Below are 25,391 nucleotides of genomic sequence, written 5' to 3' on the forward strand. Positions count from 1 at the left end.
AGTCTCTTTCATCAGTAAATGTTCAAAGCATGATGTCAGAGTTTCAGCAAAATGAATAAAGTATGTCTGAGTTCTTAAAGCATATAATACTATTTTTAACTCTTTCAAGGAACTTAGACTTTATTAAGGAATTTACTTTTTACAGTCTTCATGATTTAAAAAAATCTTGCATTGCGCTATGAGTCTTGGTAAGAAATACACTCAACTTTTTTTTACTGTTGATTTGAATGTTCTGAAAATACTTTTCTGAAAATCTATTCTGAATTATTGGCTGATGCAGTTTGACAGGCTTGGCTATCTGCTACTGGAAGAAGAGTTATTTTGCTTTAATGATTTTTTGAAAGGAGAAAACTTAAAATTTATGCTTGTTATTTGAGAGTCTATTTTAAGAAAGCAACCTGAGTTTAAAACTTATTTTTTTCAGTTCCTCAAATGTTAGCAATGATGGTTGACTTGGAAGAAGATGAAGATTGGGCAAATGCAGATGAGCTTGAAGATGATGATTTTGACAGGTAATTATGAAACTAGTTGTTTCAATATATTATCAGGACTGTGTGGCTAAAGGCAGATTTTAAGTGCAGGATGGAAATGACTGCAGTGCATTACTTTTTCTTTACTCGGGTAACTCTTCTAATTTTGTTCCCTCGGTCCCGAGTAGTATATATGACAGGTCCTGAGTAGTATGTTTTCAGACAGTTTATATGTAGGTTATTTAGGTACTGTTCAGCAGGTAAGTAAACTCTTTCAGTATTTGTGTATTGCTGTAATTTACTTCTACAAGTTGCATGTCCTCTTGTCTGCTGTTTTGCACTGTTCTAACTTTTCAAACTTTTGTTTCTTCTGTCATTTATGTTACTCAGTTCAGAAGTCAGTGCTTCCTAACCCTTTAAATTGAGGGCTTATCCTGAAGTTAGCTGGAACCAAAGCTGAAGGATACTGACCTGTAATCATCTACAAACAATCTCTTCATATTTTTCTGTATCTATGCCCTTGAAAAGGTGGTGTTAAAGAAAAAAGCTTGCCTACCTTTGAAAGAACATCAGAATGCATAGTGGAATTCCTTGCTGGATTGGATGCTCAAAAATATTATGATTTTGCTATTATTTTAAATCCCTTGGTATGGCTAGCAGTAGCTTATCTTGTTGTGTCTTAGGCGAGAAAGTTCTATTAAAGATGTCCAGTCTTTCTGATTTGCTTATTCCTGCATGCTTTGTAGCTTGCTCCAACTTTTCACTAGAATGACAGTGGTTTGTCTACAGCATCCTGTTACATCTGCTCTTGTCCAAATACAGTTAGAATGGAGTAGAAGAAAGCAGAAATATGTGTAGGAGATAACTATGGCCACACTTCTGAAAAGACACGGATGTTCATTTACCAGTCTAGACACTTTTTGCCACATCTGGCATCTCCTTCAAGACTCACATGTAATTAGTGTTTTGAAACAATTTGTCACAGAACACTGAGATCTTCATGGGAAGACAGGCAGTAGAAGAGGTGTTGCTTTACCACCGAACTGTATAGCGACTTCTACTAGATATCAGGCATGTGAAGACACTTGCAAAACCGATGTGTAGGAATTTATGGAAGAACTTGTTTAATCTCTGCTTGACTTGGAATACTTTTTTTTGTTCCCCTTGATTATGGAATTGAAAGTAAGCTGTCCTTTCTTCCCCCCTCAGATGGTAAACCAGACCCTTTTAACCTGTTTCGTTTCCTCAACTTTGAAATTTTGCCATACAGGTAGAGCTGTCAGACACCACTTAGTTCAGGTTTGTCAAGTATTTGAATCTTTTCATTCAGCTAAATTTCAAGGGGAAATAGAATATTAAAGTTCAAATCCTCATCAAGCCTTTCAGGGTGTGGAAGTTTATTCAGATGGCCTGCTTTAGGCAGCTTAGTTAGTACTCTGAATCATCCACTTGAGGCATGCCAATTTCTCTTTGTTGTCAGCAGAGTAACTTTGTTCTTCTAAACACGTTAGCTGCCTATGGATTTTAGAGTGAAAATTTTCCTTTTTTTGTTACAAGTTGCAAGTAGAGCGAGCAAAGATCAGCAAAGATCAGAAAACAAGTTATGCTCGGCAACCTTAGCCTAAAGGAGAAACGTAGCTCCTTTGGCCTTCAAAGTAATAGGAGAGCTTGAGGCTTAGACACAAAATACTGGACATCAGCTAGTCTCTGGTGATTGTGTGTGTGGTGTTAGTTTTTTCCTTTCAGCAGGTTCATTCATGTTACTGTGTTTCCCACCACTGAAGTTCACCTTTGTGGAGAGTTGTTGATTAGCTGATGTGCGTGCTAACCTCTTCTGGTGCTTGAGTCTTTGTAGCTTCATAAGAAGACTGGAATTTCTGTGCAGTCCAAGAAACAGGCTTATGATCATCAGGCTGTAGCCTAGTTAGGGTGTGTTCGGGTCTGACTAAGGGGGATGTGAGTCAGCCTACACAAAAGCAGCAGGGAATATTTTAGCATTTCCAGGTTTTTTTTGTTGCTCTGACTTCATAGAGCAGTGAAATTCTAAAGGAGGAAAAGGTTAATCCAGCTTCCACTTTTCCTGGCAAAAGCATTGCGAACATTGCAGGGAGGTGTGTGATCATTTTTCAAAGATAGAATATCTTTTTTTTCCTCAGACTGAATGTATGAATTAATGGTGGGAGGAAAGAGCTTAAAGAACGTAATTTCAGACGAAAGCTGCCATTAACTTTAGTGAGTTTGCTCCAATCTAAACCTGTGTGCCCATGCTCTGTTGTCCTGCTGGTGGTGTGTCTGTTTATTTGAACATGACTAATCTGAAGAAGAAATACAATATTGTCAATATCTTTGCGCCAGCACCTTTGTTCACAGCATGTGAGTTTATAGACTGTTTATGGCTTGTAATGAGACTTAGGGATTCAAGCATAATAGTTTGAAGACCTCTATTTCTGACCCAGCTGACTGACACTTGAAAGAAGAGGGAGATTCATCCTTTTCTGAACCATTACTCAGCTTTTCTATCAGCATGGGTGTCTAGGATGGACTGTAATAACCTTCAGTTATTACAGTGCAAGCCATACCCAGACTGTAGCAGCAGTTATCTGTGTCCTGGAAACTTTCTTGCTTTTCTGTAGGGAATAATTCTTATTGGGTGGAACAAGACATTTTACACAGATAATGTTTGGCTATTCTCAGTTCTGGAACTGGCTGGGAGTCACAAATTCCTCACCTGAACTGGATGTTTTCTGCGTGAGTCATTGGCAAGAGAACATGCTACTAGAGTACTGGTACTGCAGCCACGCAAGAAAGGTCTCTTATGTGCCAAAGCTTGAATTCTGCTGGTTCACCTCATTCGTAGCAAGTCTGAACTGGTTTGTGTTCTCATGACAAAAAGATGATGGCCAGTATTATTGCTTAATTCATTGCAAATTTAGTTTCAGCTTTCTAGTTATATGTAATTGTTGCGAAATTCAGTCTATACATACCTTCAGTGCTAGTAAGGCCCAAGTTTCTTTGGTACTAGACTTAATCAATGGGCTACAGATAATAAATGTTTAGGTGGAGGGTAAATAATTATTTTGTGACTGGCGTGTGTGCTTTTAGGTTTGGGTATGCTTTACTTATGGAGGCTCATGTGTATTCAGATGCCAAAGTTTGAAGACTAGAACTGCAGGAAAGGGCACTTCTGTGCCCTGTTGGACTGTTTGTTTTATTGTAGATATCAAACCACTGATATTTCTGTAACTGATATTTAGCAATGCAGTTGCTGGTGAGAGTGCACTGGACAGGATGGCATGTGGCCTTGGAGGAAAACTTGTTTTACCTATGATTAAAGAACATATTATGCAAATGCTTCAGAATCGTAAGTAACTGCATTTTCTTTTTTTTACAATTCTATCCTTTCCAGAAACTGTGATACCTCTTAAATCTTCATGTTTAGCTACTTGATATATTTTTATACACTTTCTTTTTTGATTTCAGCAGCAAAAACTGTAAATGCTGTGAACTTGGAAGTTTATACCTTTTTTTAGACTGTGATTTATTAAACTTATATACAGTGCATTACAACATTTTTCTGGACCATGAACAGCTGAACACAGATGTCAAAAACAAAACAGTACATTTTTTTAAAAACTCACAGTCTGTGAATTAAAAAAAAAGTCTTCCCTTATTTATATTTTACTTTAGAATATCCTCTCTAAATCCCTATACAGTGCCTCACAGTACGTTAAGTGTGCCTAAACTGCCACCTGTTATTCTGTAGCTCAGGTTTTTTGCTCCTTCAGAAGTGCTGCATTTGAGTGAAATTTTAATACAGTAGAGTTCATAGAGGAAACCTTGTTCTCCCCCTCCCGCCCCCCCCCCCCCCCCCGGTAATTTGATGGACCAAAATACAGAAGTCTTCTGGTCTTCTTTTCTTTAATCCCCATGGTTTCTAGCACAGAGAAAGGTTTTGTAAATAAATAAATAAAAGAAATTGGGGTTTCTGATATGTTTCCCTTGCCTAAAGAAAAAAAGGAGAGGGGCGTGAAAGATCCATTTCAACAATACCCACTAGCCTGAGAATAGGCTAATAGGACTTGGAGGTGGGGAAAGCTTTACATTCCTAAATGGAATGTTACTCTTCTTAAACAGTCTTGGGGAGACTGCTGAGAAGTTTAGGACTGGTTATTTATTTGTTTTAAATTTAGATATTATTTGATTCACTAGACCTTTTTCCCTTCCTGACCTAAAAAGGAAGGTATAGGCTGTTCTGATACTATTAAAAACAAAAAAATAAATAAAAATGGGGGAGAGAGGAAAAAGAAATACTGTCCTGATGTTTCCCTGGTTAGCTCATTTAATTAAAATGCAGTTCCCAGCTGTTAGTACTATGTACATACTTGTATCAGCAGTTAATAATTCTTTTTTCTAGGTCTGGATTTGGCCTGGATTAGATACTCAAATTTTTGTGCATCTCTGGAAGTATGTATGAGGAAAAGTAAAAAGTATTTAACAAATCAAGTAGATGCATCGGTTTCCCTTCCCTCTCCTATTCTTCTGTCTTCCTCCTCCTGTCTGCCCCAAAAAGGTGATTTGTCTTTGTGGTGCTTTTTAGTTTCCAAAATGAATAACATATTTATTTTCATTTTTACTCTTCTGTAGCTGACTGGAAATACAGACATGCTGGCTTGATGGCACTCTCAGCCATTGGAGAAGGTTGTCACCAACAGATGGAGGGAATTTTAAATGAGATAGTTAATTTTGTTTTGCTATTCCTTCAGGATCCTGTGAGTGTAATTCTGTTAATTATTTCAAAATGTTTTCATTTCTGCTCTCATGACTACTTGTTAACTATTTGAGGGAAATACTTTTTCAGCATCCAAGAGTAAGATACGCTGCTTGTAATGCTATCGGACAAATGGCAACTGACTTCGCACCTGGTTTTCAAAAGAAATTTCATGAGAAGGCAAGTAGTAGAATAGTAAAAAAAAAAAAAAATATATATATATATAGTGGTAAAACTATGTCCCCTTCAGAAACTTGTTCTTCTGAAAAGAAACATTTCTTTTTCAGGTGATAGCAGCTCTTCTGCAAACCATGGAGGATCAAGGCAACCAGCGTGTTCAAGCCCATGCAGCTGCAGCACTCATAAACTTCACTGAAGATTGTCCCAAGTCACTGCTTATTCCATATTTGGATAATCTAGTGAAACATCTTCATTCCACTATGGTGATAAAATTACAAGAGGTATAATGTACTGAACAAATTGTTTCATGGAGGGTAACCTTGTCACATATGCGGAATAAGTATAGCTGAACTAAGACATCTGAAATGAGCCAGTATACGTATCTGCTGCTGTTGGTCTAAACTGACAAGAATTAGGATACACACAAGAGCAGATTTTTACATTTGGCATGCTTTTAAGTAAAATATGTGCTTTAGAAATATAACACTTTATTCTTCCTCTTTCCAAGTTGATACAGAAAGGCACTAAGCTAGTTTTGGAGCAAGTTGTGACTTCAATTGCATCAGTTGCAGATACAGCAGAGGAGAAGTTTGTTCCCTACTATGATTTATTTATGCCCTCTTTAAAACACATTGTTGAGAATGCTGTTCAGAAGGAATTAAGACTTTTACGAGGAAAGACTATTGAATGCATCAGCCTAATTGGTCTTGCTGTTGGGAAAGAAAAGGTAAGCTTAGATCTTATCTAATGGTCTAAATATATTTTAAAATGCCTTTGTTTTTTGCGATGTTAACATTGAATTCATTGATGTATTTGGCAGAATTTTTTGGTTTTTTTTTTTTATAAGTTCGTTAAAACCTGTCTCTGTAAAAGTACCGAGAAACAACTGTGAAGGACTATATAAGAGTCTAAGTAATGTTCTGATAGCAAGTTCGTGTTATGATTTACAGATTTTCATTTTATTGAGTGAAGAAAACAGAAAATCACACTTCAAAGTAAAATAATGTGATGTACGCAGTATGAAAATACTAATAGCCCCCTACAAAATTTCCAGCCCTTTCCTGTGACTTAGAAGGACTACCAGTAAACTTACCATTCATGCAACTAAATTTTAAACAGATTTTAAACATAACTAATGTTTAAAAAATTATTCTTGGAGGACTACTGGGAACATGGGGAGTGAAAAAAGGGTAGGTGTAACATCCTTGGGGCATCTGATGTGACCTAAAATATTACTAGCTCATGAGTAAGTAGCTCGTGCTGTCAGCTTTTATCCCAGTTCCATAAAGGAGTCAAAATAGTAAGGAGGATATCTCGGGAAGTTAGAATTGACAGGTATTTTTTATGAGTATTAGTATTTATTTATGTAGTGTTTTATTTAAATAGTCCTCTGCTATCAAGTATATGAACAGAGGTACAGTGAAGCTTAAGACAAGAACGACTTGGTGATGTTTCCAGAAAAGGAACTTGTATTTTCACTTTTATCTGTATTTCAGTCTATTTCCAGCTTTAGCTTGTGTCTTTATAGTGTGTTGGACTTAACACCGAACAATTTAAGTAAGCATTTAAGTCTCTGAAAAGTACCCTTTTAATTTGCCTTTAGAAACATATAGTTGTTTCCTCTGTCTAGTTTATGCAGGATGCATCAGACGTAATGCAGCTGTTATTGAAGACGCAAACAGACTTCAGTGATCTAGAAGATGATGATCCACAGGTACGTTAAAATTGTGTCTATAGTGCATAGCTCATTGGTTAGTATTAAAAAAGTTCTTTGTACATGTGACGTTTCTGCCCCACCATGTAATTATACCTTCAGACTAATTGTTCAGCATGTCTTACAAAAATTGAGATTGATTGCCCTAAGATGGCCTTAGAATCTTTCACAGAAGTGCGTTCAGGAAATGAGACTTCCAGGACCTATATTTGCTGAAGAAATTTCAGCATGTGGGTAGTTGTTCCTTGTCTATTAGTAACTACTTTGGCATTGTATGACCTATTCCCTTGCTGTCTACCCTTCTTATAAATAGTTCAACAAGACTTGTTAGACAGCTGTTCTAATGAGTGGAGAGCTATTTTGACTTGTGCATCTGAAAACAAATACTCTTCTGAAAACACAGTACTGCATTCTTTTTTGCTCTATTTGCTATTTTCAGGAATGTGGCTCAGTAGTATCATTTAAATTCACGAAATTATTCATTTCAGAAAGAAATTTACTTCTCAAGACAGTCATGATTGCATTACATCTTATACTGTCACATTTTTACATGTATAGCAACTTTGATCAGAGGTACTGTCAATGTGCTGTTACAAATAAAGACTTGGGACAGGTCTTTTGAAGATGCATTTTTATATGGATTGCATATTGGATGAGTTGTTCTCTTCTGAAATAAGTTTTATGCACTGCTGACAAATTCTTTTAAAAAGTCCTATTGTATAATGTTTTTCCTTTATGCTTTCCTTTTAAGTATGCATTAAAATAAAATGTGGGACATGAAAATTCTGACTCTCTTCTCTTTTATAGATTTCTTACATGATCTCAGCATGGGCCAGAATGTGTAAAATTCTTGGAAAGGAATTTCAGCAGTACCTTCCTGTTGTCATGGGACCTTTAATGAAGACTGCATCCATTAAACCTGAAGTAGCTCTTTTAGACAGTAGGTTTAAGATAATGTTTTGCTTGAAAAAAATACTGAAATAAATGATTTTGTAGCACTTCTAGATTTTATTTTTTCCCCCCGCTCTGTATAACAGCACAAGATATGGAGAATATGAGTGATGATGATGGTTGGGAATTTGTAAACCTAGGAGATCAGCAAAGTTTTGGAATTAAAACTGCAGGCCTTGAAGAAAAAGCAACTGCATGCCAGATGCTGGTGAGTAATAGGGCAGTTTTGGTGATCTGTGTATTGCTGGACAACTGAGCCTGAAGCCAAAATCTGTAATGAAAATATTCTTTATAGTATCAAATTAAATAGTTCTGTTTTTCTTCAGGTAATAGTGTTAAGTTTGGATTTCAGACACTTCATTGCGTGTGGCTTGCTTGATTAAAAACAGTTTCTTTAGTTTAGAACTTCAATTTTTAAGATGAACAGATAGTTTTCCTTTGTTAGCAAAACTTTTAAGGAATTGGAGATGTTAAAGAGTAGTTCCTTTTTGCAAATATTGATGTTTCTCAATTCGGTTTGAAAAATACATGTGTGTACTAAGAGTGAGAACTCATGCTGCTATCAGGGTTTCTTAAAATACCACAGTGGAGGGGGTAGGTAAATGGATTATTGCACGTTTTTTTAAATAAATTAAAAAAACTTGAACTTTTCACAATCTTTCTCACCATTACATAGTTGAAAAATATTAGTAACAGTATTTTCCCTCAAAGGTGGCATTTCCATGCTTTGTTTTTCAGGTTTGCTATGCAAAAGAGCTAAAAGAAGGATTTGTCGAATACACAGAGCAAGTTGTAAAGCTGATGGTTCCTTTGTTGAAGTTCTATTTCCATGATGATATCCTATTAACAAATTCTACTGTGAAAATGGAAACTTAGTTTGGAAGAATCAGTTGTGTGTACTATTTTACTAAATGAATTTAAAGTGTTAGTGTTAAAATATTCTGTTACTTTATAGCAGGATTTTTTCCTGAGAACGTTGGTTTACACACTATTTTAGGCAATGTATCCTACTTTTCCCCCTAGTTTCTTTTTAAATAAGCATGTCTATAATGTTAAGAGCAGACAGTAGAGAAAGTGATGTTTGTGCCAACAAAGCGAAGGAGAACTTGAATAGCTTTTCTGTCATGGCCTGAAGCAGGCTTGAAACAACTTTTAAATAGCGAACAATTTAATTTTCCTACGATCTTAATCTGTATCTAATTAAGAAATCAAATGCACTGGACTGTAATAAAAAAATCAATTTCAGGTAGAAAACTAATAACTTCATTATGGTGGTGGGTGCTTAAATTCTAAGTACTTTATGTTGGCCTTGATTGTTTTATTTCCTTAATAATGAAACGTGTTCGAGTGGCAGCAGCAGAGTCGATGCCCCTCCTTCTTGAATGTGCTAGAGTTCGTGGGCCGGAGTACCTCACACAGATGTGGCACTTCATGTGTGATGCGCTCATCAAAGCCATTGGGACAGAACCAGATTCAGATGTTCTCTCAGAAATAATGCATTCTTTTGCAAAGGTAACTTTCTTCCTTACAAATTTTGTGGCGTTACCGTTGTTTTTTTTTTTTTTTTTTTTTTTTTTTTTTTTTTTTTTTTTTTTTTTTTTTTTTTTTGCAAAAAAAAAAAAAAAAAAAGTTACCAGATTTGTTCATTTTAACTGCAAACCACTGAAGTTATGTGCATGAAATGTACAATGGTACTATGCCTTACTTGTATAATTTGAGCATTGATTTACAGTATGAGTGTTCTATTAGTATTATTTCTGCTAATGATCACTTAAAGCAAAGCATGTATTAATATTCTCTGTGTGCTTAGATTTCATTGAGACTGCTCATGTAACTTAAAGCTGAAAAACTGATCATTTTATTTCACTAGTGCATTGAGGTAATGGGAGATGGATGCCTTAACAACGAACACTTTGAAGAACTTGGAGGAATATTGAAAGGAAAACTAGAAGAGCACTTTAAAAATCAAGAATTAAGACAGGGTAAGTTAACACAAATTCCTGTTAACATGTGATAATGACTGTTCTTTAAAACAGAATTCCTAATAATTTCTGACACAAAAATTCCTAATTGAACACAAAAAAGCTTAGTTCAGATTTCTTTAATTTGCATATTTATGTAAGGCAATTGAGCTTTGAAACAACAGAATCCATGAGTTACATTTGTAAGTTCTGGGAGGATGAAGATGGCATTATTTGCAGAAATACTGCAGTTTAACCAAAAGTTGATGGACGGATTTACTTGAAGACAGTGCACATGTCTATGGTGGTGTCATTTCTGTGGCTTTTTTCATCTGAAGTTTTTGCAGTTTTCTTAAAGCAATGGTAGTTCCTTATTTCTGCGCACTTGTCCTTGTGGACAGGCTGGTGTGTCTATTTCTATTTCATGGGCTTTTACACATTCTTAAACTGAGCTGTCTCATTATACCTCTTGTTTTTCTGTGAAAGCTCTTTGAAGCTTCTTAAAGACATAAAATTCCTGTTTCCTATTTTCTAAATTTGTTTCTGCATCATTTTTTCCCTTTCACAGGCTTCTTATGCACTTGTAGAAATGTAATCGTTTAATACTTGTTTTCTAATTTAGTGAAAAGACAAGATGAAGACTATGATGAACAAGTTGAAGAGTCATTACAAGATGAAGTAAGTTGGTTTGGGGAGTTTCTCCACTCATAAAGCACCAGGATGGAAATACATCACATGGATATGCTATGCTACTCAGTTAAAGCATAGTGCATCCTCAGAATTATTTCTTCCTGGAAGAAGATATATGTCTTCCAGTAGAAGAAGATATATATCTTCCAGTAAGAAATGGGTCACACTACATGTGTGAATTAGAAAATACAAAAGGTTTCCTTGTCCGATATACTGAAGGAAGAAGTTCAGGATATAGCTCTTCATTTTCTTCATCCTCTCAAACAATTCTTAGATGACTTTAAATAGTCTGCTGTCAAATGCTGTATCAGTGATAATCTAAGGCCTACCCCTGCTGACTTGCTTTTTCTTTGTGCCTTATGACCTAGGTGGCTCTTAACCTTGAGCATACCTCTGACACCTAGACCTCTGACGTGTCAGGTCAGGAGCCTGTCTCAAAAGGAACAGACCTAAAATAGTATCAAAGGAGGACAGCAGGTTGAATAGCTGGCATAATGTGTTTACTTATGAGAGAATACCAGAGTGACTACTTATACGCTAAGATACCGAACTGACTTTTTAGTTTGAAGTGGAGGTGACTGTAGAAGAGATACTATTGTTCTCTTAAATCATTGTTGGTATGGAGAGAGTAATAAAGAATAATAGTAAGTCACTGCTGCTTATAACATGAGACATAAAGGATACTCGAAGAACTAGGAAATTTTTTTGCCACACAATGCAGGTGTGAAGCTTGTGAAGTTGAATTGTAAAGCTTGTTTACATGAGTTTAACCTCTATGCAGACTCCAAAATATATCTTAACAGATCAAGCACCCCTACGTAAATACTTTCTTAAATAACAATGCAGTTCTTGAGCCCCTTTCCTTTGGGAACATTAGGCCACCATTCAAAAGGATAGATTTTTGCACGCCTACATACTGCTTCGGATCAAAAAATAACAAAACTCAAGTTCTGAGCCAAGAGCCTTTCCTGATTTTTCTCCCTTTCTTATTTGCAATGTTTACTGTTCATTCTTGTAGACAGTGAGTTAGGTGGTTTGCTATCTTTTTTCTTATGTGTCACTCTGTACCAATGATGAGAGAAAATGCTGGCAAGCAGCAGTTTCAGAAAAGCTGAATCCATACTCTGCAACTGATTTGCAAGGCATTTTTAAAAATGCTTTAATTTATATTTGACCTTGCTGATTTTTTTTTTTTTAAGACTGCAAGGAAGACTTGTCTGCATTACCCTGTGAAAGTAGGAGTGGGACCAGAATGTCACTTGCCATATGGACAGAATTAACGTATGGTGATGAGTAACATTTGGATATACACCTTTGGTCCCAGAATATGTTTATGTAGCCGTTACCTCAAGGCAGCAGAAATACAAGGAAGTATAGAAGTCATGAAAGATATTCAAACAGTAGTTTCAGTAAGATATCCAGATACAGTCCTAGCTTAGGCAGTAACTAAACTGCTGTTTTGATAGAGGGTGAGAGAAGGCATAACACTAAGCAAGTGTTATGCTCTCCCCCTGAGCATCTGTTATCAGCTATTGGTAAACAGGCAATACCAGGCCAGGTGGACCTTGTGGTGTGCTGCAGCAGTTTTCTACCTCTACTTTCATTTGTGCATATGTTCCAGAGTTATTGCTTGAATTATGCCTTGACAGTGCAGAAGTTGTCTAACGAGGGAGGGTTTAAATATCCAATTGTGGGAAGCTGCCTGTTGCATGAGAAATACTTATTAGTTTCTCACTAGGGACCAGAAACCAGCTGTATTCTGTTTTCCCTGCCTGTTACAGTATAAACTGATTAAAGGAACCCTACTAAGTACAACAGAACTCACTTTAAAACAAAGTTAAAGGGTTTTCCCAACACGTGTGTCCAGGGAACAATGCTCACTTGCAGATATAACATGAATTGATAGCTGAATCTGAGCTAAGGATCTTTACTTCACCAGTTTGATGCATTAATTGGGCAAGGTGAAAAATGAAGTTAAGCAATAAGAGGAGAGGATTAACATTCCTTGTGGTTTTGCCACAATTATCTGTTACAAAGGCAGTTATCCATTTACTTTTCAATAAAAACTTGTTGCAGTATCTGTAAGGTACAGAAGAGGAAAAGGGCCTTCTGTCTTCTGTAAAAGGAATCTATTGAAGCAGTAAATTTGCACAAGACAGTGTTTGTCTTGATAAAATTTTTCTGTCCTTGAAACAAACTTCCGAGTCCTAGGCAATTAAGTACTAGCGATCGACTTATATTTTTAAGAAGGGTAAAAAGAAGGACCCTGGGAACTACCAACCAGTCAGTCTCACTCTGTGCCCGGTAAGATCATGGAACAGATTTTCCTGGAAGCTATGTCAAGCACATGGAAGACAGGGAGGTGATTAGAGACAGCTGACATGGCTTCACAAAGGGCAAATCATGCCCGACTTATCTGGTGTCTTCTATGATGGAGTGACTGCATTGGTGGATTAAGGAAGAGCAACTGATGTCATCTGTCTTGACTTCTGTGAGGCTTTTGACATGATCCCAGACAACATCCTTGTCACTAAATTGGAGAGGTATGGATTGATGGTTGGACTATTTGGTGGATAAGGAATTGGCTGGATGGCCATCTCCAAAGAATTGCATTCAGTGGCTCAATGTCCAAATGGAGATCAGTAACAAGGGGTGTCCCTCAGGGGTCTGTATTGGGACCAGTACTGTTCAATATCTTTATTAACAACTTAGGTAGTGGGATTGAGTGCACCCTCAGCAAGTTCGCAGATGACACCAAGCTGAGTGGTGCAGGTGATGCGCTTGAGGGAAGGGATGCCATCCAGAGCCACCTGGACAGGCTTGAGAGGAGATCCCATGCAAGCCTCGTGAAGTTCAACAAGGCCAAGTGCAAGGTCCTGCACTTGGGTCGGGGCAGTCCCCAATATCAATACAGCCTGGGGGATGAATGGTTTGAGAGCAGCCTTCTGGAGAAGGACTTGGGGGTACTGGTGGATGAAAAGATGGATGTGAGCCACCAATGTGTGCTTGCAGCCCAGAAAGCCAGTTGTATCCTGGGCTGCATCAAAAGAAGCGTGGCCAGCAGGTCGAGGGAGGTGATTCTCTCTCTCTACTCTGCTCTTGTGAGACCCCACCAGAGCATCCAGCTCTGAGGTCCCCAGTACAAGAAAGACATGGACCTGTTGGAGCAGATCCAGAGGAAGGCCACAAAAATGATCAGAGGGCTGGAACACCTCTCCTATGAAGAAAGGCTGAGAAAGTTGAGATTGGTCAGCCTGGAGAAGAGAAGGCTCTGGGGAGACCTCATTGCGGCCTTTCAGTATATAAAGAGGGCTTACACGAAAGATGGAGAGAGACCTTTTACCAGGGCCTGTAGTGACAGGACAAGGGGCAACAGTTTTAAACTAGAAAAGGATAGGTTTAGATTGAACGTAAGGAAGAATTTTTTTATGATGAGGGTGGTGAGGCACTGGAACAGGTTGCCCAGAGAAGTTGTGGATGCCCCATCCCTGGAAGTTTTCAAGGTCAGGTTGGATGGGGCTTTGAGCAACCTGGTCCAGTGAAAGATGTCCCTGCCCATGGCAGGGAGGTTGGACTAGGTGGTATTTCAAGATCCCTTCCAACGCTAAACCGTTCTATGATTCTGTCATTCTGTGATTAGACCAAGAGTTGAAAAATAGTGGACTTAAAAAGATTGGTTGTACAAAACCAAATCATTAAACAACTTTATTATATTAGTTTAGAGACCTTAGCATTTCATGTGACTTCCACTATTTTAAAGATCGTTAGTCTTAATGTGAGTTGTATCCTTTTTCTATCAGGATGACAGTGACGTTTATATTTTGACTAAAGTATCGGACATTTTGCACTCAATATTCAGCAGTTATAAGGAGAAGGTACTGCCGTGGTTTGAAAGGCTACTTCCACTAATTGTCAACCTAATTGTAAGTACCTTGTTTTCTTTTAATTTGCCTTTGATTATTTTTTTTCTGATGTGTTAATAGGCCTTCCATGCTGGAATCTTAGAGAACTTGGTAGACAGAATGTGGCAATTATTGTTTTACAAAATAGAGGCAGTTGAAGGTTTATTCTGGATCAAGTATGAAGTTGTTACCCTATGCTTTTTGAACAGCTGCACGGCTGTGCTACTTCTAATTTCTGTGTTGCAAGACCCAGGATCATTGACACACAACTATTTTGAGAAATTTAATTTGCCTGGGAGTGCCCGATACTCTCTAAAATGGATTTCAAGAAGAGGGCCAAAAAAGTGTTGCAGACTAGTGGGGAAAATTGAGACTGAAATAGGTAACAGAGTGTGAAATAGAGGTAAAGGATTTAGCCTAAAATCATTATTCTTTTAATTAGCTCGGATATTCACCTGGATTTGTTTTGTTTATGGTATTGCTGCAAGTATCACTACAGAAAATTATGTGTTTGTAGGATTAAATTTAATCCAGGAAGATTTTAACAAAAATACTAGACTACTGTTACTATGATTATTCTGTTGATATAATCATTGACTGTACAAAAATTACCAATTTTAAGGTGGCTTAAATGTTACCTGGTTTTGCTGCAGTGTCCACATAGGCCATGGCCAGACAGGCAGTGGGGGCTGTGCATTTTTGACGATATTGTAGAGCACTGCAGCCCCTCCTCGTTCAAGTACGCTGAATACTTCCTGAGGCCAATGCTACAGTCAATATGTGACAACAGCCCAGAGGTTAGGCAAGCAGCTGCCTACGGTGTTGGAGTTATGGCACAGTTTGGTGGGGACAGCTATCGTCCTTTTTGCACAGGTACGTACAGGCATCTGATAAAACTATTTGAATGTGTGATTCTGGGGTGGGGAGGGAAATTAAAAATTGCTCGCCTTTTGGTTAATGAGGTCTCTTCCCTTTGGCAGTGAAATAGATTGCCAGTATAACCTGTGTGGCAGACTGGTGATGATTAGTAAAGTACCTGAATTCCTTGGGCTTTTAACGATGTTCTGCTTAGTAGCATTTCTGTTGCAGCACTTACTGCTTAGCAAACTTGATTTATGCATTTTTTAAAAAATATGGTCTGACATGCAAATGTTCATTGCATAAAAAATAGCTTTCTGGTATACACCTGTCTCATAGTTGCTTTTTATTAATACTAATATGGTTACATATTAATGCAAAACCCTTTGGATGTCTGGAATTATAAAAGTGACCTGTATTAAGGAGAAGCCTAGAATATAACTAATGTGGCTCTCTGCTTTCCTGTTATATAAAAAGAAGGAGCCTGATTTCTGTGACTAAGAAATGAAATGAGTATGATAATGCCTATCAGAAACACTTTGTCTGCTTTCTTTCTGAGTGTCTCTAGTTTCTCTAAAACTTCAAATTTGTCTTGAATTTAAAGAAATGGTTGTCTGCTGGCACTCTTCTTGCCAGACAACAAAGTTAATTTTGCACGCTAAATAGCATCTCTCGTCAGAGGGGTTTTTTTTTCTTTTTTAAGAAAATACTTAGTCAGCTGGTTCAAATATGTATTTCACATGAATCTTAAACAAAAGCTGAATTAAATGATGTAGAATAAGAACCATGTGATAGGGATAAATTAGGGCTTTAACACAAATCTTACCTACATCAATAGAGGTTGTAATTTTCACTGTTAATGTAAATGTAACTGTCACATGGTGACAATGAAGATGAGGTGTCTTAAAAAAAAAAGAAAAAAGCAGGGGGTAACCTTGCAGTGAAACATTAAGAGCATTAAAATTTGAAATTGTCTAGAAAAATACTTCCTAAAAGGTTTTTTTTTCTGAACTTTTCCATAAGGTTTTTATGTCTTGTCGCAAGACTAGAGGAGTAGAGACTGAGGTCAAGACAGTTCTGATTTTGGAGTTTTAGGGGTTTTTAGCATCTGTTGAAATCTAATTTTATTTTTCATTCATTAGACTTTACCTTGGCGCACTTAAACTTTGTAACAACTTTGATCCTTTTCTTTGTATTTGGACAAATAATCCTTGATTAAACCCAGACACTTGGCTTCTCCTTTAGTTGGATGTTTAGATAAAATAACCTTTTTACTTTACAGTATACAGCTTATTAGCAGGCACCTCAAAAGTATTTTTAAATTCTTTTGTATGTACATGAAAGAACTTTGTGATTTATTTTAATAGATGAACATGTGCTGTGATTAGAAACAAAGTAAATCCATGGCATGAGAAGCTTTCTACCCCATAGGTTTTACTATCTTCTCTGAAAACATCATGTTTGTGAGCTTTTATTTATAATTTAATTTCTTTACTGATTAATATATAGCACTGGCTTATTGTTCTATTGCAAGTTTGTAGCAATATGTAAAGACCCAAGACTGTTCAGAAAAAGCAGATGTATTAACATGACCACTTTTGGCAGTCAGTTGAAAAAATACAGGAATACAGGGAGAACTTGTAAATGGCACAAGAGCTACATTATGATGAAACAAAAGAATTAAAAATAGCATTAGTAAAGAGCAACGAAAGAAGATTGAAGGAAAAACTACAGCAAATCAAGTAACTTTCTAAATGGGGTTACAAGGTTACAATTTATGTGACTGTCAATGTTGCTTCTATTTCTTATGTTGGTGGAAGAATATAATGAGCTATTCTCTGTGAATATTGTATTAATCAACTGCATGTGTTTCTTCCTAAATCACATCAGTGGCCTCAAAACTTTTGGCGGTGCAAGATGTCAGAGCAGTCAGTCCTTGGAAAAAAACTATCATTATTATAGAATATGGTCTTTTATAGTAAAACGGGGGTTTTAGGGATTATCTACTACATCATCTACATGAGAATAGATCTGTTTTCTAGACAAGAAGAAAACTTGTCTGCTAAGCTGTAGGGAGGAGACTGGTGATTCATTTTGATGCCCTCCTAATCTTACGGCTGCAAGGACCTGCATACCTACAGTCATCCATTAGTATTAAGGAGTATGAGAAAACACAGATGAGATTTAGCTTCAGCAGTCATGAAAACCTGAGGTATAAAATGCAGACTGAGTTTGCCTGGACATTGTAGACTTCTGTGAAACAAATTCTGCTTTGCAGAAAAGTCCAGCATCGTTATCCTGCGTTCAGTACACAAGCTAGTGGATCTGATGATCAATGTTGCTGTAACGTTCATCAGCCGCATAAAAGTATCCTTGTCTAGCTTAGGGTTAATCATTTTTCCATAGCTGCTAAATTCTTCAAAAATCTAACTCAGTGAAGTTAATATAGCAAGTGTCATTGTGTATTCCTTAACTGCAAAGCTGCTACTTACTCATCAAAATGAAGTAGTGTGAGATCTCGCTCTTCCTCGGTAATTGGAGTTATTTTGAAGTATGCTTTCTGCACAATTCCACAACCTGTTTTCTGTGCTGATACAGAATTTCACAGCTTTAGCATTATATTTTTAGCAGAAGAACACAAGGACAATTGTTCCTGCATGCATGTAGAGTGCTCTGAAGTCTGCATGGACGCTAGTAACTAAAAACGTGACATTACTGTTCATTTAGAAGTGTGCATGTGGTTACCCACATGACTATTAAATATAATTGCTATTAACCTAGCAAGAAAATTGGCATTTTTCCTTGATGTTTGATTTTTAAGATCTAAACCATGCCAGGTGGATTGACCAGATGAGATTACTTGTATGGGCTTTTCCTAGTGCACCTTTTAGTGGTGGGAGGTATGTGTACGTACATGTATATTTATAGATATATGTGTGTGCACAAGAAATAGGTCTACCACAGGCATACACTGTAGACGTGCACTACAGTCCAAATTAATGTGAATGTCACTGTATCGGTGCTTTTCATCATCCTGTGTTTATAGAACCTGTTAGATTAGAAAGATAATGCTTGTTATCTATGTTTTTACTATAAATTACGATGTCTTGTATATTGTAGGTTGCATAACTCCAGTTGAGGGACACAGGAAGATTTTTTTTTTTTTCCCTTCTGAACTTATAAAGCAAATCCAAACCTTTACAGTAGCTGTTTTCTTGTGTTTCCTTGCATAGCTTTATCTGTTTGGTTTTCATATGAAGATTATTGAGCCGGGAAGAACCTGGAAGTAGTGGGACATTGGGATGACTGGATTTTGGTGCTTGGGCCACAAAAAATCCCACTTTTAATACGTGCAGTAGTCTCATGTAGAATTTGTGATGTTAATAAAATATAACTTGATTGTGCATTAAACTTTATTCTTGTGTTGTTTAACAATTAGAGGCGCTTCCATTGCTGGTGAGAGTCATTCAGTCACCAGATGCCAAAACCAAAGAGAATGTCAATGCAACAGAGAACTGCATTTCAGCTGTAGGAAAGATAATGAAGTTCAAGCCTGACTGTGTAAATGTTGAAGAAGTCCTGCCACACTGGTTATCATGGCTTCCACTTCATGAAGATAAGGAAGAAGCTGTTCATACTTTCAATTATCTGTGTGACTTAATTGAGAGGTAAGGCAAAGTCTTGGCATTAATGCAGAAAGTAAGCCTGTTTGCAGGTTCTTTCCTTGCGTTCATTTTTCAAAACTGAGAAACTGCCAGGTTAATCTGCATGTGCTTTAGAGAAGATAATTTTGAATGTCAGAACTGAGCCTTCCATGATGTTATTGCTGTTTTTTCAGTCAGTGTTCTCATCCTAACTACTGTCTGTATGGCTTCAAAAAAATTTGTGGCTGCTTTATATGTACATGATGGGAAAGGACCAGCTGGGAACTTCTACAGAAAATTTTAGGAAAATTTTTGATACTCTGTTTACGTATCAGCATTCATAACTGATCAGGTCTTTTCACTTAAAAGCAGAACACAGGCCCTTCCAGCCCTCTTTTCATAACCTTTTAAAGTAGCTTTGCACCTTTTTGCTTTCCAAAAGCTTGAGTATCAACAAAACGAAGTATAAAGTGGAGAAATAATACAGATAAATTCATGGTACAATGCTATCTCCCTTAATAAGTTTGTAATAATAATTTCAGTTATTATTGAAAGCATCTTGTCCCACAGCTTGTTCTTTAGACTTGTGTTCCCTCCCATAGGTCAATGGAGAAAAAAAAGATAATTCTTCTAGTGTCGGTGCAAGTTGTACTTCATAATTGAGTGGAAGAATGTCAACTTCTGAACCATTATGTAGTAGCCATGTTCTGGCTGACACTGTATTACATCTTAGCAGAAAAATAGAAAGGAAACAACTTAGATTTCCTACAGTCTTTTCTACTATGTGAATACCTTGTATCTCTTGGTGTTTTATTAAGGCAAGGTCTCAGAATGGGTGGTGGCAACTGAGGTCCCTAGACTGATAATAGGACAGTTGTGTAGAGACACCATAATAATACTGACATATATGCATGTACACATGTATATAGAAATCAGGAATTACAGTACTAGCACACTTTTGTACCCAGCTCTGTGCAGGTGGCTCAGCCTTGCTACACACTTCTCTGGAGCTGTGTCAGTCCTACATTCACTGCCTCTGCGTTCCAGCAGTGGTAGGTGGCAGGGCTGGAAGTAGATCATGTTTTCCACCCAGATCCCTGGTTGCCAGCACTCCTCTATTCCAACACTCGGCTGGGAAAGAGGGAGCAGAACTGCTTACTTGCTGTGTCAGTGAGAGTGCTGGCGGAGAGCTGAAGTCACTGGTGCTCCTGACGCCAGTAACACAACCTCCTCCCCCTTACAGCACTGGGAGAGAGGAATAAGCCCTTTTAGGCAGGGTATTTCTGTCACACTGTTTTACAGTTCCATCTGCATGGAGCTCAACCGTTCTGTAAAGTTCAGAACTTCTTCCTGGTAAAGTGTAGGCTGATTAAAGAATCAGCTGGTTAAATATTAACAGGAGAGGGAACATTCTGTCAGCAGGCAACAAAGCTATGCATACTTATTCAGCTGAGTGAAACTTAGATGTAAATAAGCAGCTTTAGAGTAAGATATTTCAAAATCACTCAACTTACATGTAAAATACTTACATTAATTTTTTTTTTAGTTAAACATTAATTTATTTGTAATATCTATTTTGATTGTAACAGCAACAACCCAGTTGTCCTCGGTCCCAACAACTCCAACCTTCCCAGAATATTTGGTATAATTGCGGATGGTGAAATTCATGAAGCTATTAAACATGAAGATCCATGTACCAAGCGGTTGGCTAATGTTGTTCGCCAAGTGCAGGTAAATAAATGCTTGCTTAGGTATAAAGGGAACGTTTAGAATCTACTTTCAGAAGTAACCAAACTGTTAAACCAGTTTTGAGAGCCTTGTATCCTTAGAGAATAATGCTTCAACCAGTGATCTTGGAGATCCTTGGACATTCCTTGAACCGTTAATGATAAAACTTGGTAACATTTGCACTTCGATAAAGTCTGTCTCTTTTGATAAACTTGAGAAGCTTATTAATTTAAAAAAAAAAAAAAAAGTTTTAAGATAGATGCAGCTGGATGGTTAACCTGCTAGCCAGTATCAGTTGTTTGCAGGTTTGTGTTGGGGTCTTTTCCGAGCCAGAAATTAAAATCTGGAGAGAAATCTGCCTATCTCTGTATCAGTGAACTGTATTGCAGGATTTGATCCAACATGTGGTTCCTGTAAGGTCACCCTGTGGTGACTTACTAATATAGCAGAGGCTTGGGATCTTTGCTAGAGAATAAGTGCAAACCGCAAGTAATTTTACTACTGCCCTCTTTAATCCAGTGCAAATACAGGCGGCTGTTCAATGTTTCCCCTACCTTTGGGGAACTGCCTCAAGGTTCACTTCCTTTATGCCATAATGAGTACTTATGGTGCTGGATGATGGGGATGTCCAAGTATTTAAGCTGCACTTCTCGACAGTGTTGTAAGTGATAGTGCTCACAGGGCAGATCTGATCCGGGGCCAAATGTTACCAGGTGGACGTACTTGACAGTTGCAGCACCTAATGATAGAAAGTAGTGTGCCTGGCAAGCATATAGCTTATAAAAATGTGTAGAGGATTTGGAGCAGCAGCTGTTCAATTATTGTCCATTCTACCTGGCATGCTTTGGCAAAACTCAGGTTCAAGAATTTTAGGAATACTTGATTTTGGAAAGGATTCACTTGGATGAGTGTATCAGCCCGTGAGATCCATTATGTCTGGTAGAAAATGACTTGTTAAAACTCTGAAGGCATAAAAAGAATGAAATCAAGCAAAGTTTCAAAGTGAAAGTGGTATAAGTGGCTGCTCTAGATTCTGGCTGACAGATACGGATCCTTGCTGTTAGTACTTAAAGTCTGGGTATGAAACTTTATATTAGGGTATGCTAATGCATTTGTTCACTTTACCTTAAACGCTCAAGGTTAGTTGGGGTTTTTTTGTTTTGTTTTGTTTTGTTTTAACAATTCAATGGCACATACACGTATAGATTAGTTGTGTATAGCAAAGTCTTGTTTTGGCCGGGAATGATAGGAACATTAATACGGAAACAAGACTTCTGCATTGGTTAAATGATTTACCTTCAGACTGTGGGGGAAAATTCTTAACGGTCATGTTTTTTTAAAAATACAATTTTAGCATACTGTTGCCAATCCTCTCTCTCTTCACACATAGTACTTTGACTTTAGTAAAGCACTGTAAATGTTTTATACCATGGTAGGAGCTTTAAAGGCTGTGTAGTTGCTAACAGTCTGCCTGCTGCTGCTGCTTCCCAGATTCCAGGAGAAAGACTTTTGTTGGTTTGGTTTGTTTTGTTTATGATCTCAGTAAGCTGTTCCACTGCCAGCATCTGACATGAGCAACATTATGGTCATAGTTGGAATTAAACATAAACTTTTTTCCTCATGCTTTCGTATTCTCAGGCCAGAAATATTTCAGTGTAGAGTATCAATTTAAATGTGTGTCAGAAATGCTGGAAGAGCACACTTAATTCTGCAATATTCCATTAAACACTGAGAGTCTAAAATGCCTAATATTATTTAAGACTAAAAACACAAACCCAAACTCAACTTGAGGACTTTGTTTTCAAATTCTTTCAAATTCTGTGAATCTATTTTGTTTTTTTTAAAAGTGTGTGAGAAAAGGGCATTATAATAGAGCCGAACATAAAATATACCAAATATAAATTAAAACAATTTTTTAAATTTACTTCAAGTATACTGCTATTGCAAAAGCCAATCTAAAGACCTACAGCCAGTCACCTGCAATTTTTTTTCCTATCATTGTCCTTCTAAAGAAAGCGGAGTGCCCGTTGCTTCCAGCTTCTATTGATAAGTGAATAAATACTTTTTTTCCAACCTTTTTTAATTTTCAGCATTTTCTGGTACCATTAGAACCAGTCCCTACTGATGGTGACTTTAAAAGCTAATGTCTCAGCTGAGGGCTGTTGTAACACAGATGAGGTATACTGAGGGGCAGGAAGGTGTGGGTTTACATTTACCCAGATAGGTGCTATGTACGTTCTCTTCTCTTCTCTCTGGGAAGTAATTTACCATTTCTTTTACTAAAGAGTAATGCCATGTGTATGCGCAAAATTCTGCTGCCATACACCCATAGTGTATGTAGCACGTCATGCTGTAATCACAGTACTCCCTTCCTCTGAATGCGTTACTGGTGCATCAGTGCCCAAAAGATGCTCTCGCATTTAGGCGTGGTTCAGTTTTGCCTGAATGTTGATCTTTTAACTTCAGTGTAAAACGGAGCAAATGGTTTAGGCTATGGTTAACTTAAGTGTCAATTGTCATTTGACGGTTAGTTAGTGGGAGTTCCCAGGAGTTTCAAAACAATTACTCTGCTGCTGTTTAACCAGAGCTTGCCTCTGTTGAGCATTTTAGAGCATCTCTAGTTGAACCTATGTAGGACTGTGTATAACTGAAGATTTCGGTCTGTTCTCTTTGGCATATACATTACAGGAAATAAGCCCAGTGAATGTTGAGCTTTGTACACATATGAAAGTTTAGCATGTGCATTAGAAGCTTGTCAGCCTGCATAAAGACAACTTCTCATTTGTTTTCTAGACATCTGGAGGACTGTGGACAGAATGCATATCACACCTCAATGCAGATCAACAGGCAGCCATACAGGAGCTCCTGAACTCTGCTTGAAGGGCCTTAATTATCATCTGCAAGAAAACTAACTCCAAATAAACGTTTACCCTATTGTTTAGGTTTCTTTTGTTTCTTTTTTGAGTAAAACCAGAGCTGTAGTGCGTGTAGGCCATTCTGCAACCTACAGACAGTGGCAGCAGGAAGAAGCATTCTTTCAGAACGGTGTTTAAATCGGTTTCTATCCCACAACACGGAAGAAGTTTCCTGTAAACCCTACAATAGCACTGAAGAGTATTTTTCTAACGGTATAAGCCATCCATACGATGGTGAAAGGGAAACAAGTTGAATTTTCTCATTAGACATAATGAATTAAGAAACAGCTTTAAGACCTTCAGCAGTAGATGTACGTTATAACAGATAAACGTTTCTCTACATCTAGTGTTAATTGTATTAATCGGAGTGTGAGTCTTTGTAGGGTAGAAAGTGTCCTTCTGCCCAACAAGGTAGTAGATCAAAAGATGAAAAACTGAAGACAAACATCGAGCATGAAGACCTCATTGATCGCACTTTCAGATTCCCAAAACCAACTTGTACAGTGACTCAATGAGGAAAGCTGTTCAGCTTCCAGCCCTTGAATGTGAAGTCTTTGGCATGTCTGACAGTATCTCATTCACTCCTCAATAAATGACATTGAAACACAAGAAGCTTGTGTAGAAGTTCAGTGATGTGTGGTTCTTTTAATTTCCTCTTGTGAAAAGATGCAAGTAACAAACTATACAAGTCATGACTTTATATTTGAAACTTTGTATATTGTTGCCTATTACAGATTTTATGCATTTTTGTTTCTTGACTTTTTAACAAATTTTTCACCTGAGCGTGTAGAATGGAAACTTAATGGTATTCCTTTTATGACAGTAAATTTACATATCTCGACTTAAAAATGTTTTTCATGTTCAGATGCAATTGCATTTCATAACTTATAAAATGTGGTGGTGTTCCAGCTGCAAATGTGCAACATGATCTGGCAGCCAGCGATACTCTTATAGTAGTCTGATCCTATAGTTGATAGCCTGACCTGAAAGAATCAAAAAACTTTTCAGGTCTTTTTGGTACTGCAAGAGCAATACATCATTTACCAGCTAACATAGCAGAAAAAATAAGCATAGAGTATCTGATTTCTAACAAAGGTGAGTGAAGTTTTTGCACTCTGTTACTTTGAAGATGTTAGTATATGCATTGATCTTTAAGAACTTCAGTTGTTTACTGAAGTGTTTGTTCAAGTCAATCTCAATAGTCTCTTAAAACATACACATCTTTTCAAAGAGGGTGTAAGTTTTCTTCCTTTATAACAGAAGGTAGAACTTTACATGTAATAAATTCCTCTCTTACTAAAGAATAAACTTAGTTTTGCCTTTGAAAATGTTTCCAAAAAAACCCAGGACTATTATATCCAAATGTTTGTGACACACACTGCCTTAACCATACGGGTTGACACTGTAGTTTAGAGGCCCCTGAAACAGTGTAACAAAGTATCTACTGGTCTAGTTTCCACTGTGTTAAATATTGTTAATCTTGTATTTACAGAAATTCAAGCATTCATACACCTGGAAAATGAACTCTTAAGGATTAGATACCAGTACTGTGAGAGAACTAGTAAGTCCAGGTCAGTTATCTCAAGCACTGGTCCTGACTACAAAAATTG

At 37.3% G+C, this 25,391-nt stretch overlaps 1 protein-coding gene across 1 annotated transcript in view; it reads left to right on the forward strand.

The window, feature by feature from the left end:
* IPO5 (importin 5) overlaps positions 1 to 23,805 on the forward strand; it is a 43,878-nt gene extending 20,073 nt beyond the window's left edge. Inside the window, exons 9-26 of the mRNA XM_050896039.1 lie at positions 425 to 512; positions 3,725 to 3,831; positions 5,115 to 5,239; positions 5,329 to 5,418; positions 5,526 to 5,699; positions 5,927 to 6,145; positions 7,049 to 7,132; positions 7,940 to 8,072; positions 8,170 to 8,291; positions 8,822 to 8,918; positions 9,423 to 9,595; positions 9,954 to 10,065; positions 10,667 to 10,722; positions 14,535 to 14,657; positions 15,290 to 15,509; positions 18,934 to 19,162; positions 20,728 to 20,869; positions 23,660 to 23,805. Of these exons, the coding sequence (XP_050751996.1) occupies positions 425 to 512; positions 3,725 to 3,831; positions 5,115 to 5,239; positions 5,329 to 5,418; positions 5,526 to 5,699; positions 5,927 to 6,145; positions 7,049 to 7,132; positions 7,940 to 8,072; positions 8,170 to 8,291; positions 8,822 to 8,918; positions 9,423 to 9,595; positions 9,954 to 10,065; positions 10,667 to 10,722; positions 14,535 to 14,657; positions 15,290 to 15,509; positions 18,934 to 19,162; positions 20,728 to 20,869; positions 23,660 to 23,746 (2,381 nt within the window). The 3' untranslated portion in view covers positions 23,747 to 23,805. The remainder of the gene's footprint in view (positions 1 to 424; positions 513 to 3,724; positions 3,832 to 5,114; positions 5,240 to 5,328; positions 5,419 to 5,525; positions 5,700 to 5,926; positions 6,146 to 7,048; positions 7,133 to 7,939; positions 8,073 to 8,169; positions 8,292 to 8,821; positions 8,919 to 9,422; positions 9,596 to 9,953; positions 10,066 to 10,666; positions 10,723 to 14,534; positions 14,658 to 15,289; positions 15,510 to 18,933; positions 19,163 to 20,727; positions 20,870 to 23,659) is intronic.
* Positions 23,806 to 25,391: the final 1,586 nt, after the last annotated feature.

The sequence above is a fragment of the Gymnogyps californianus genome, chromosome 1, assembly GCF_018139145.2.
Source record: "Gymnogyps californianus isolate 813 chromosome 1, ASM1813914v2, whole genome shotgun sequence".
NCBI lineage: Eukaryota > Metazoa > Chordata > Aves > Accipitriformes > Cathartidae > Gymnogyps > Gymnogyps californianus.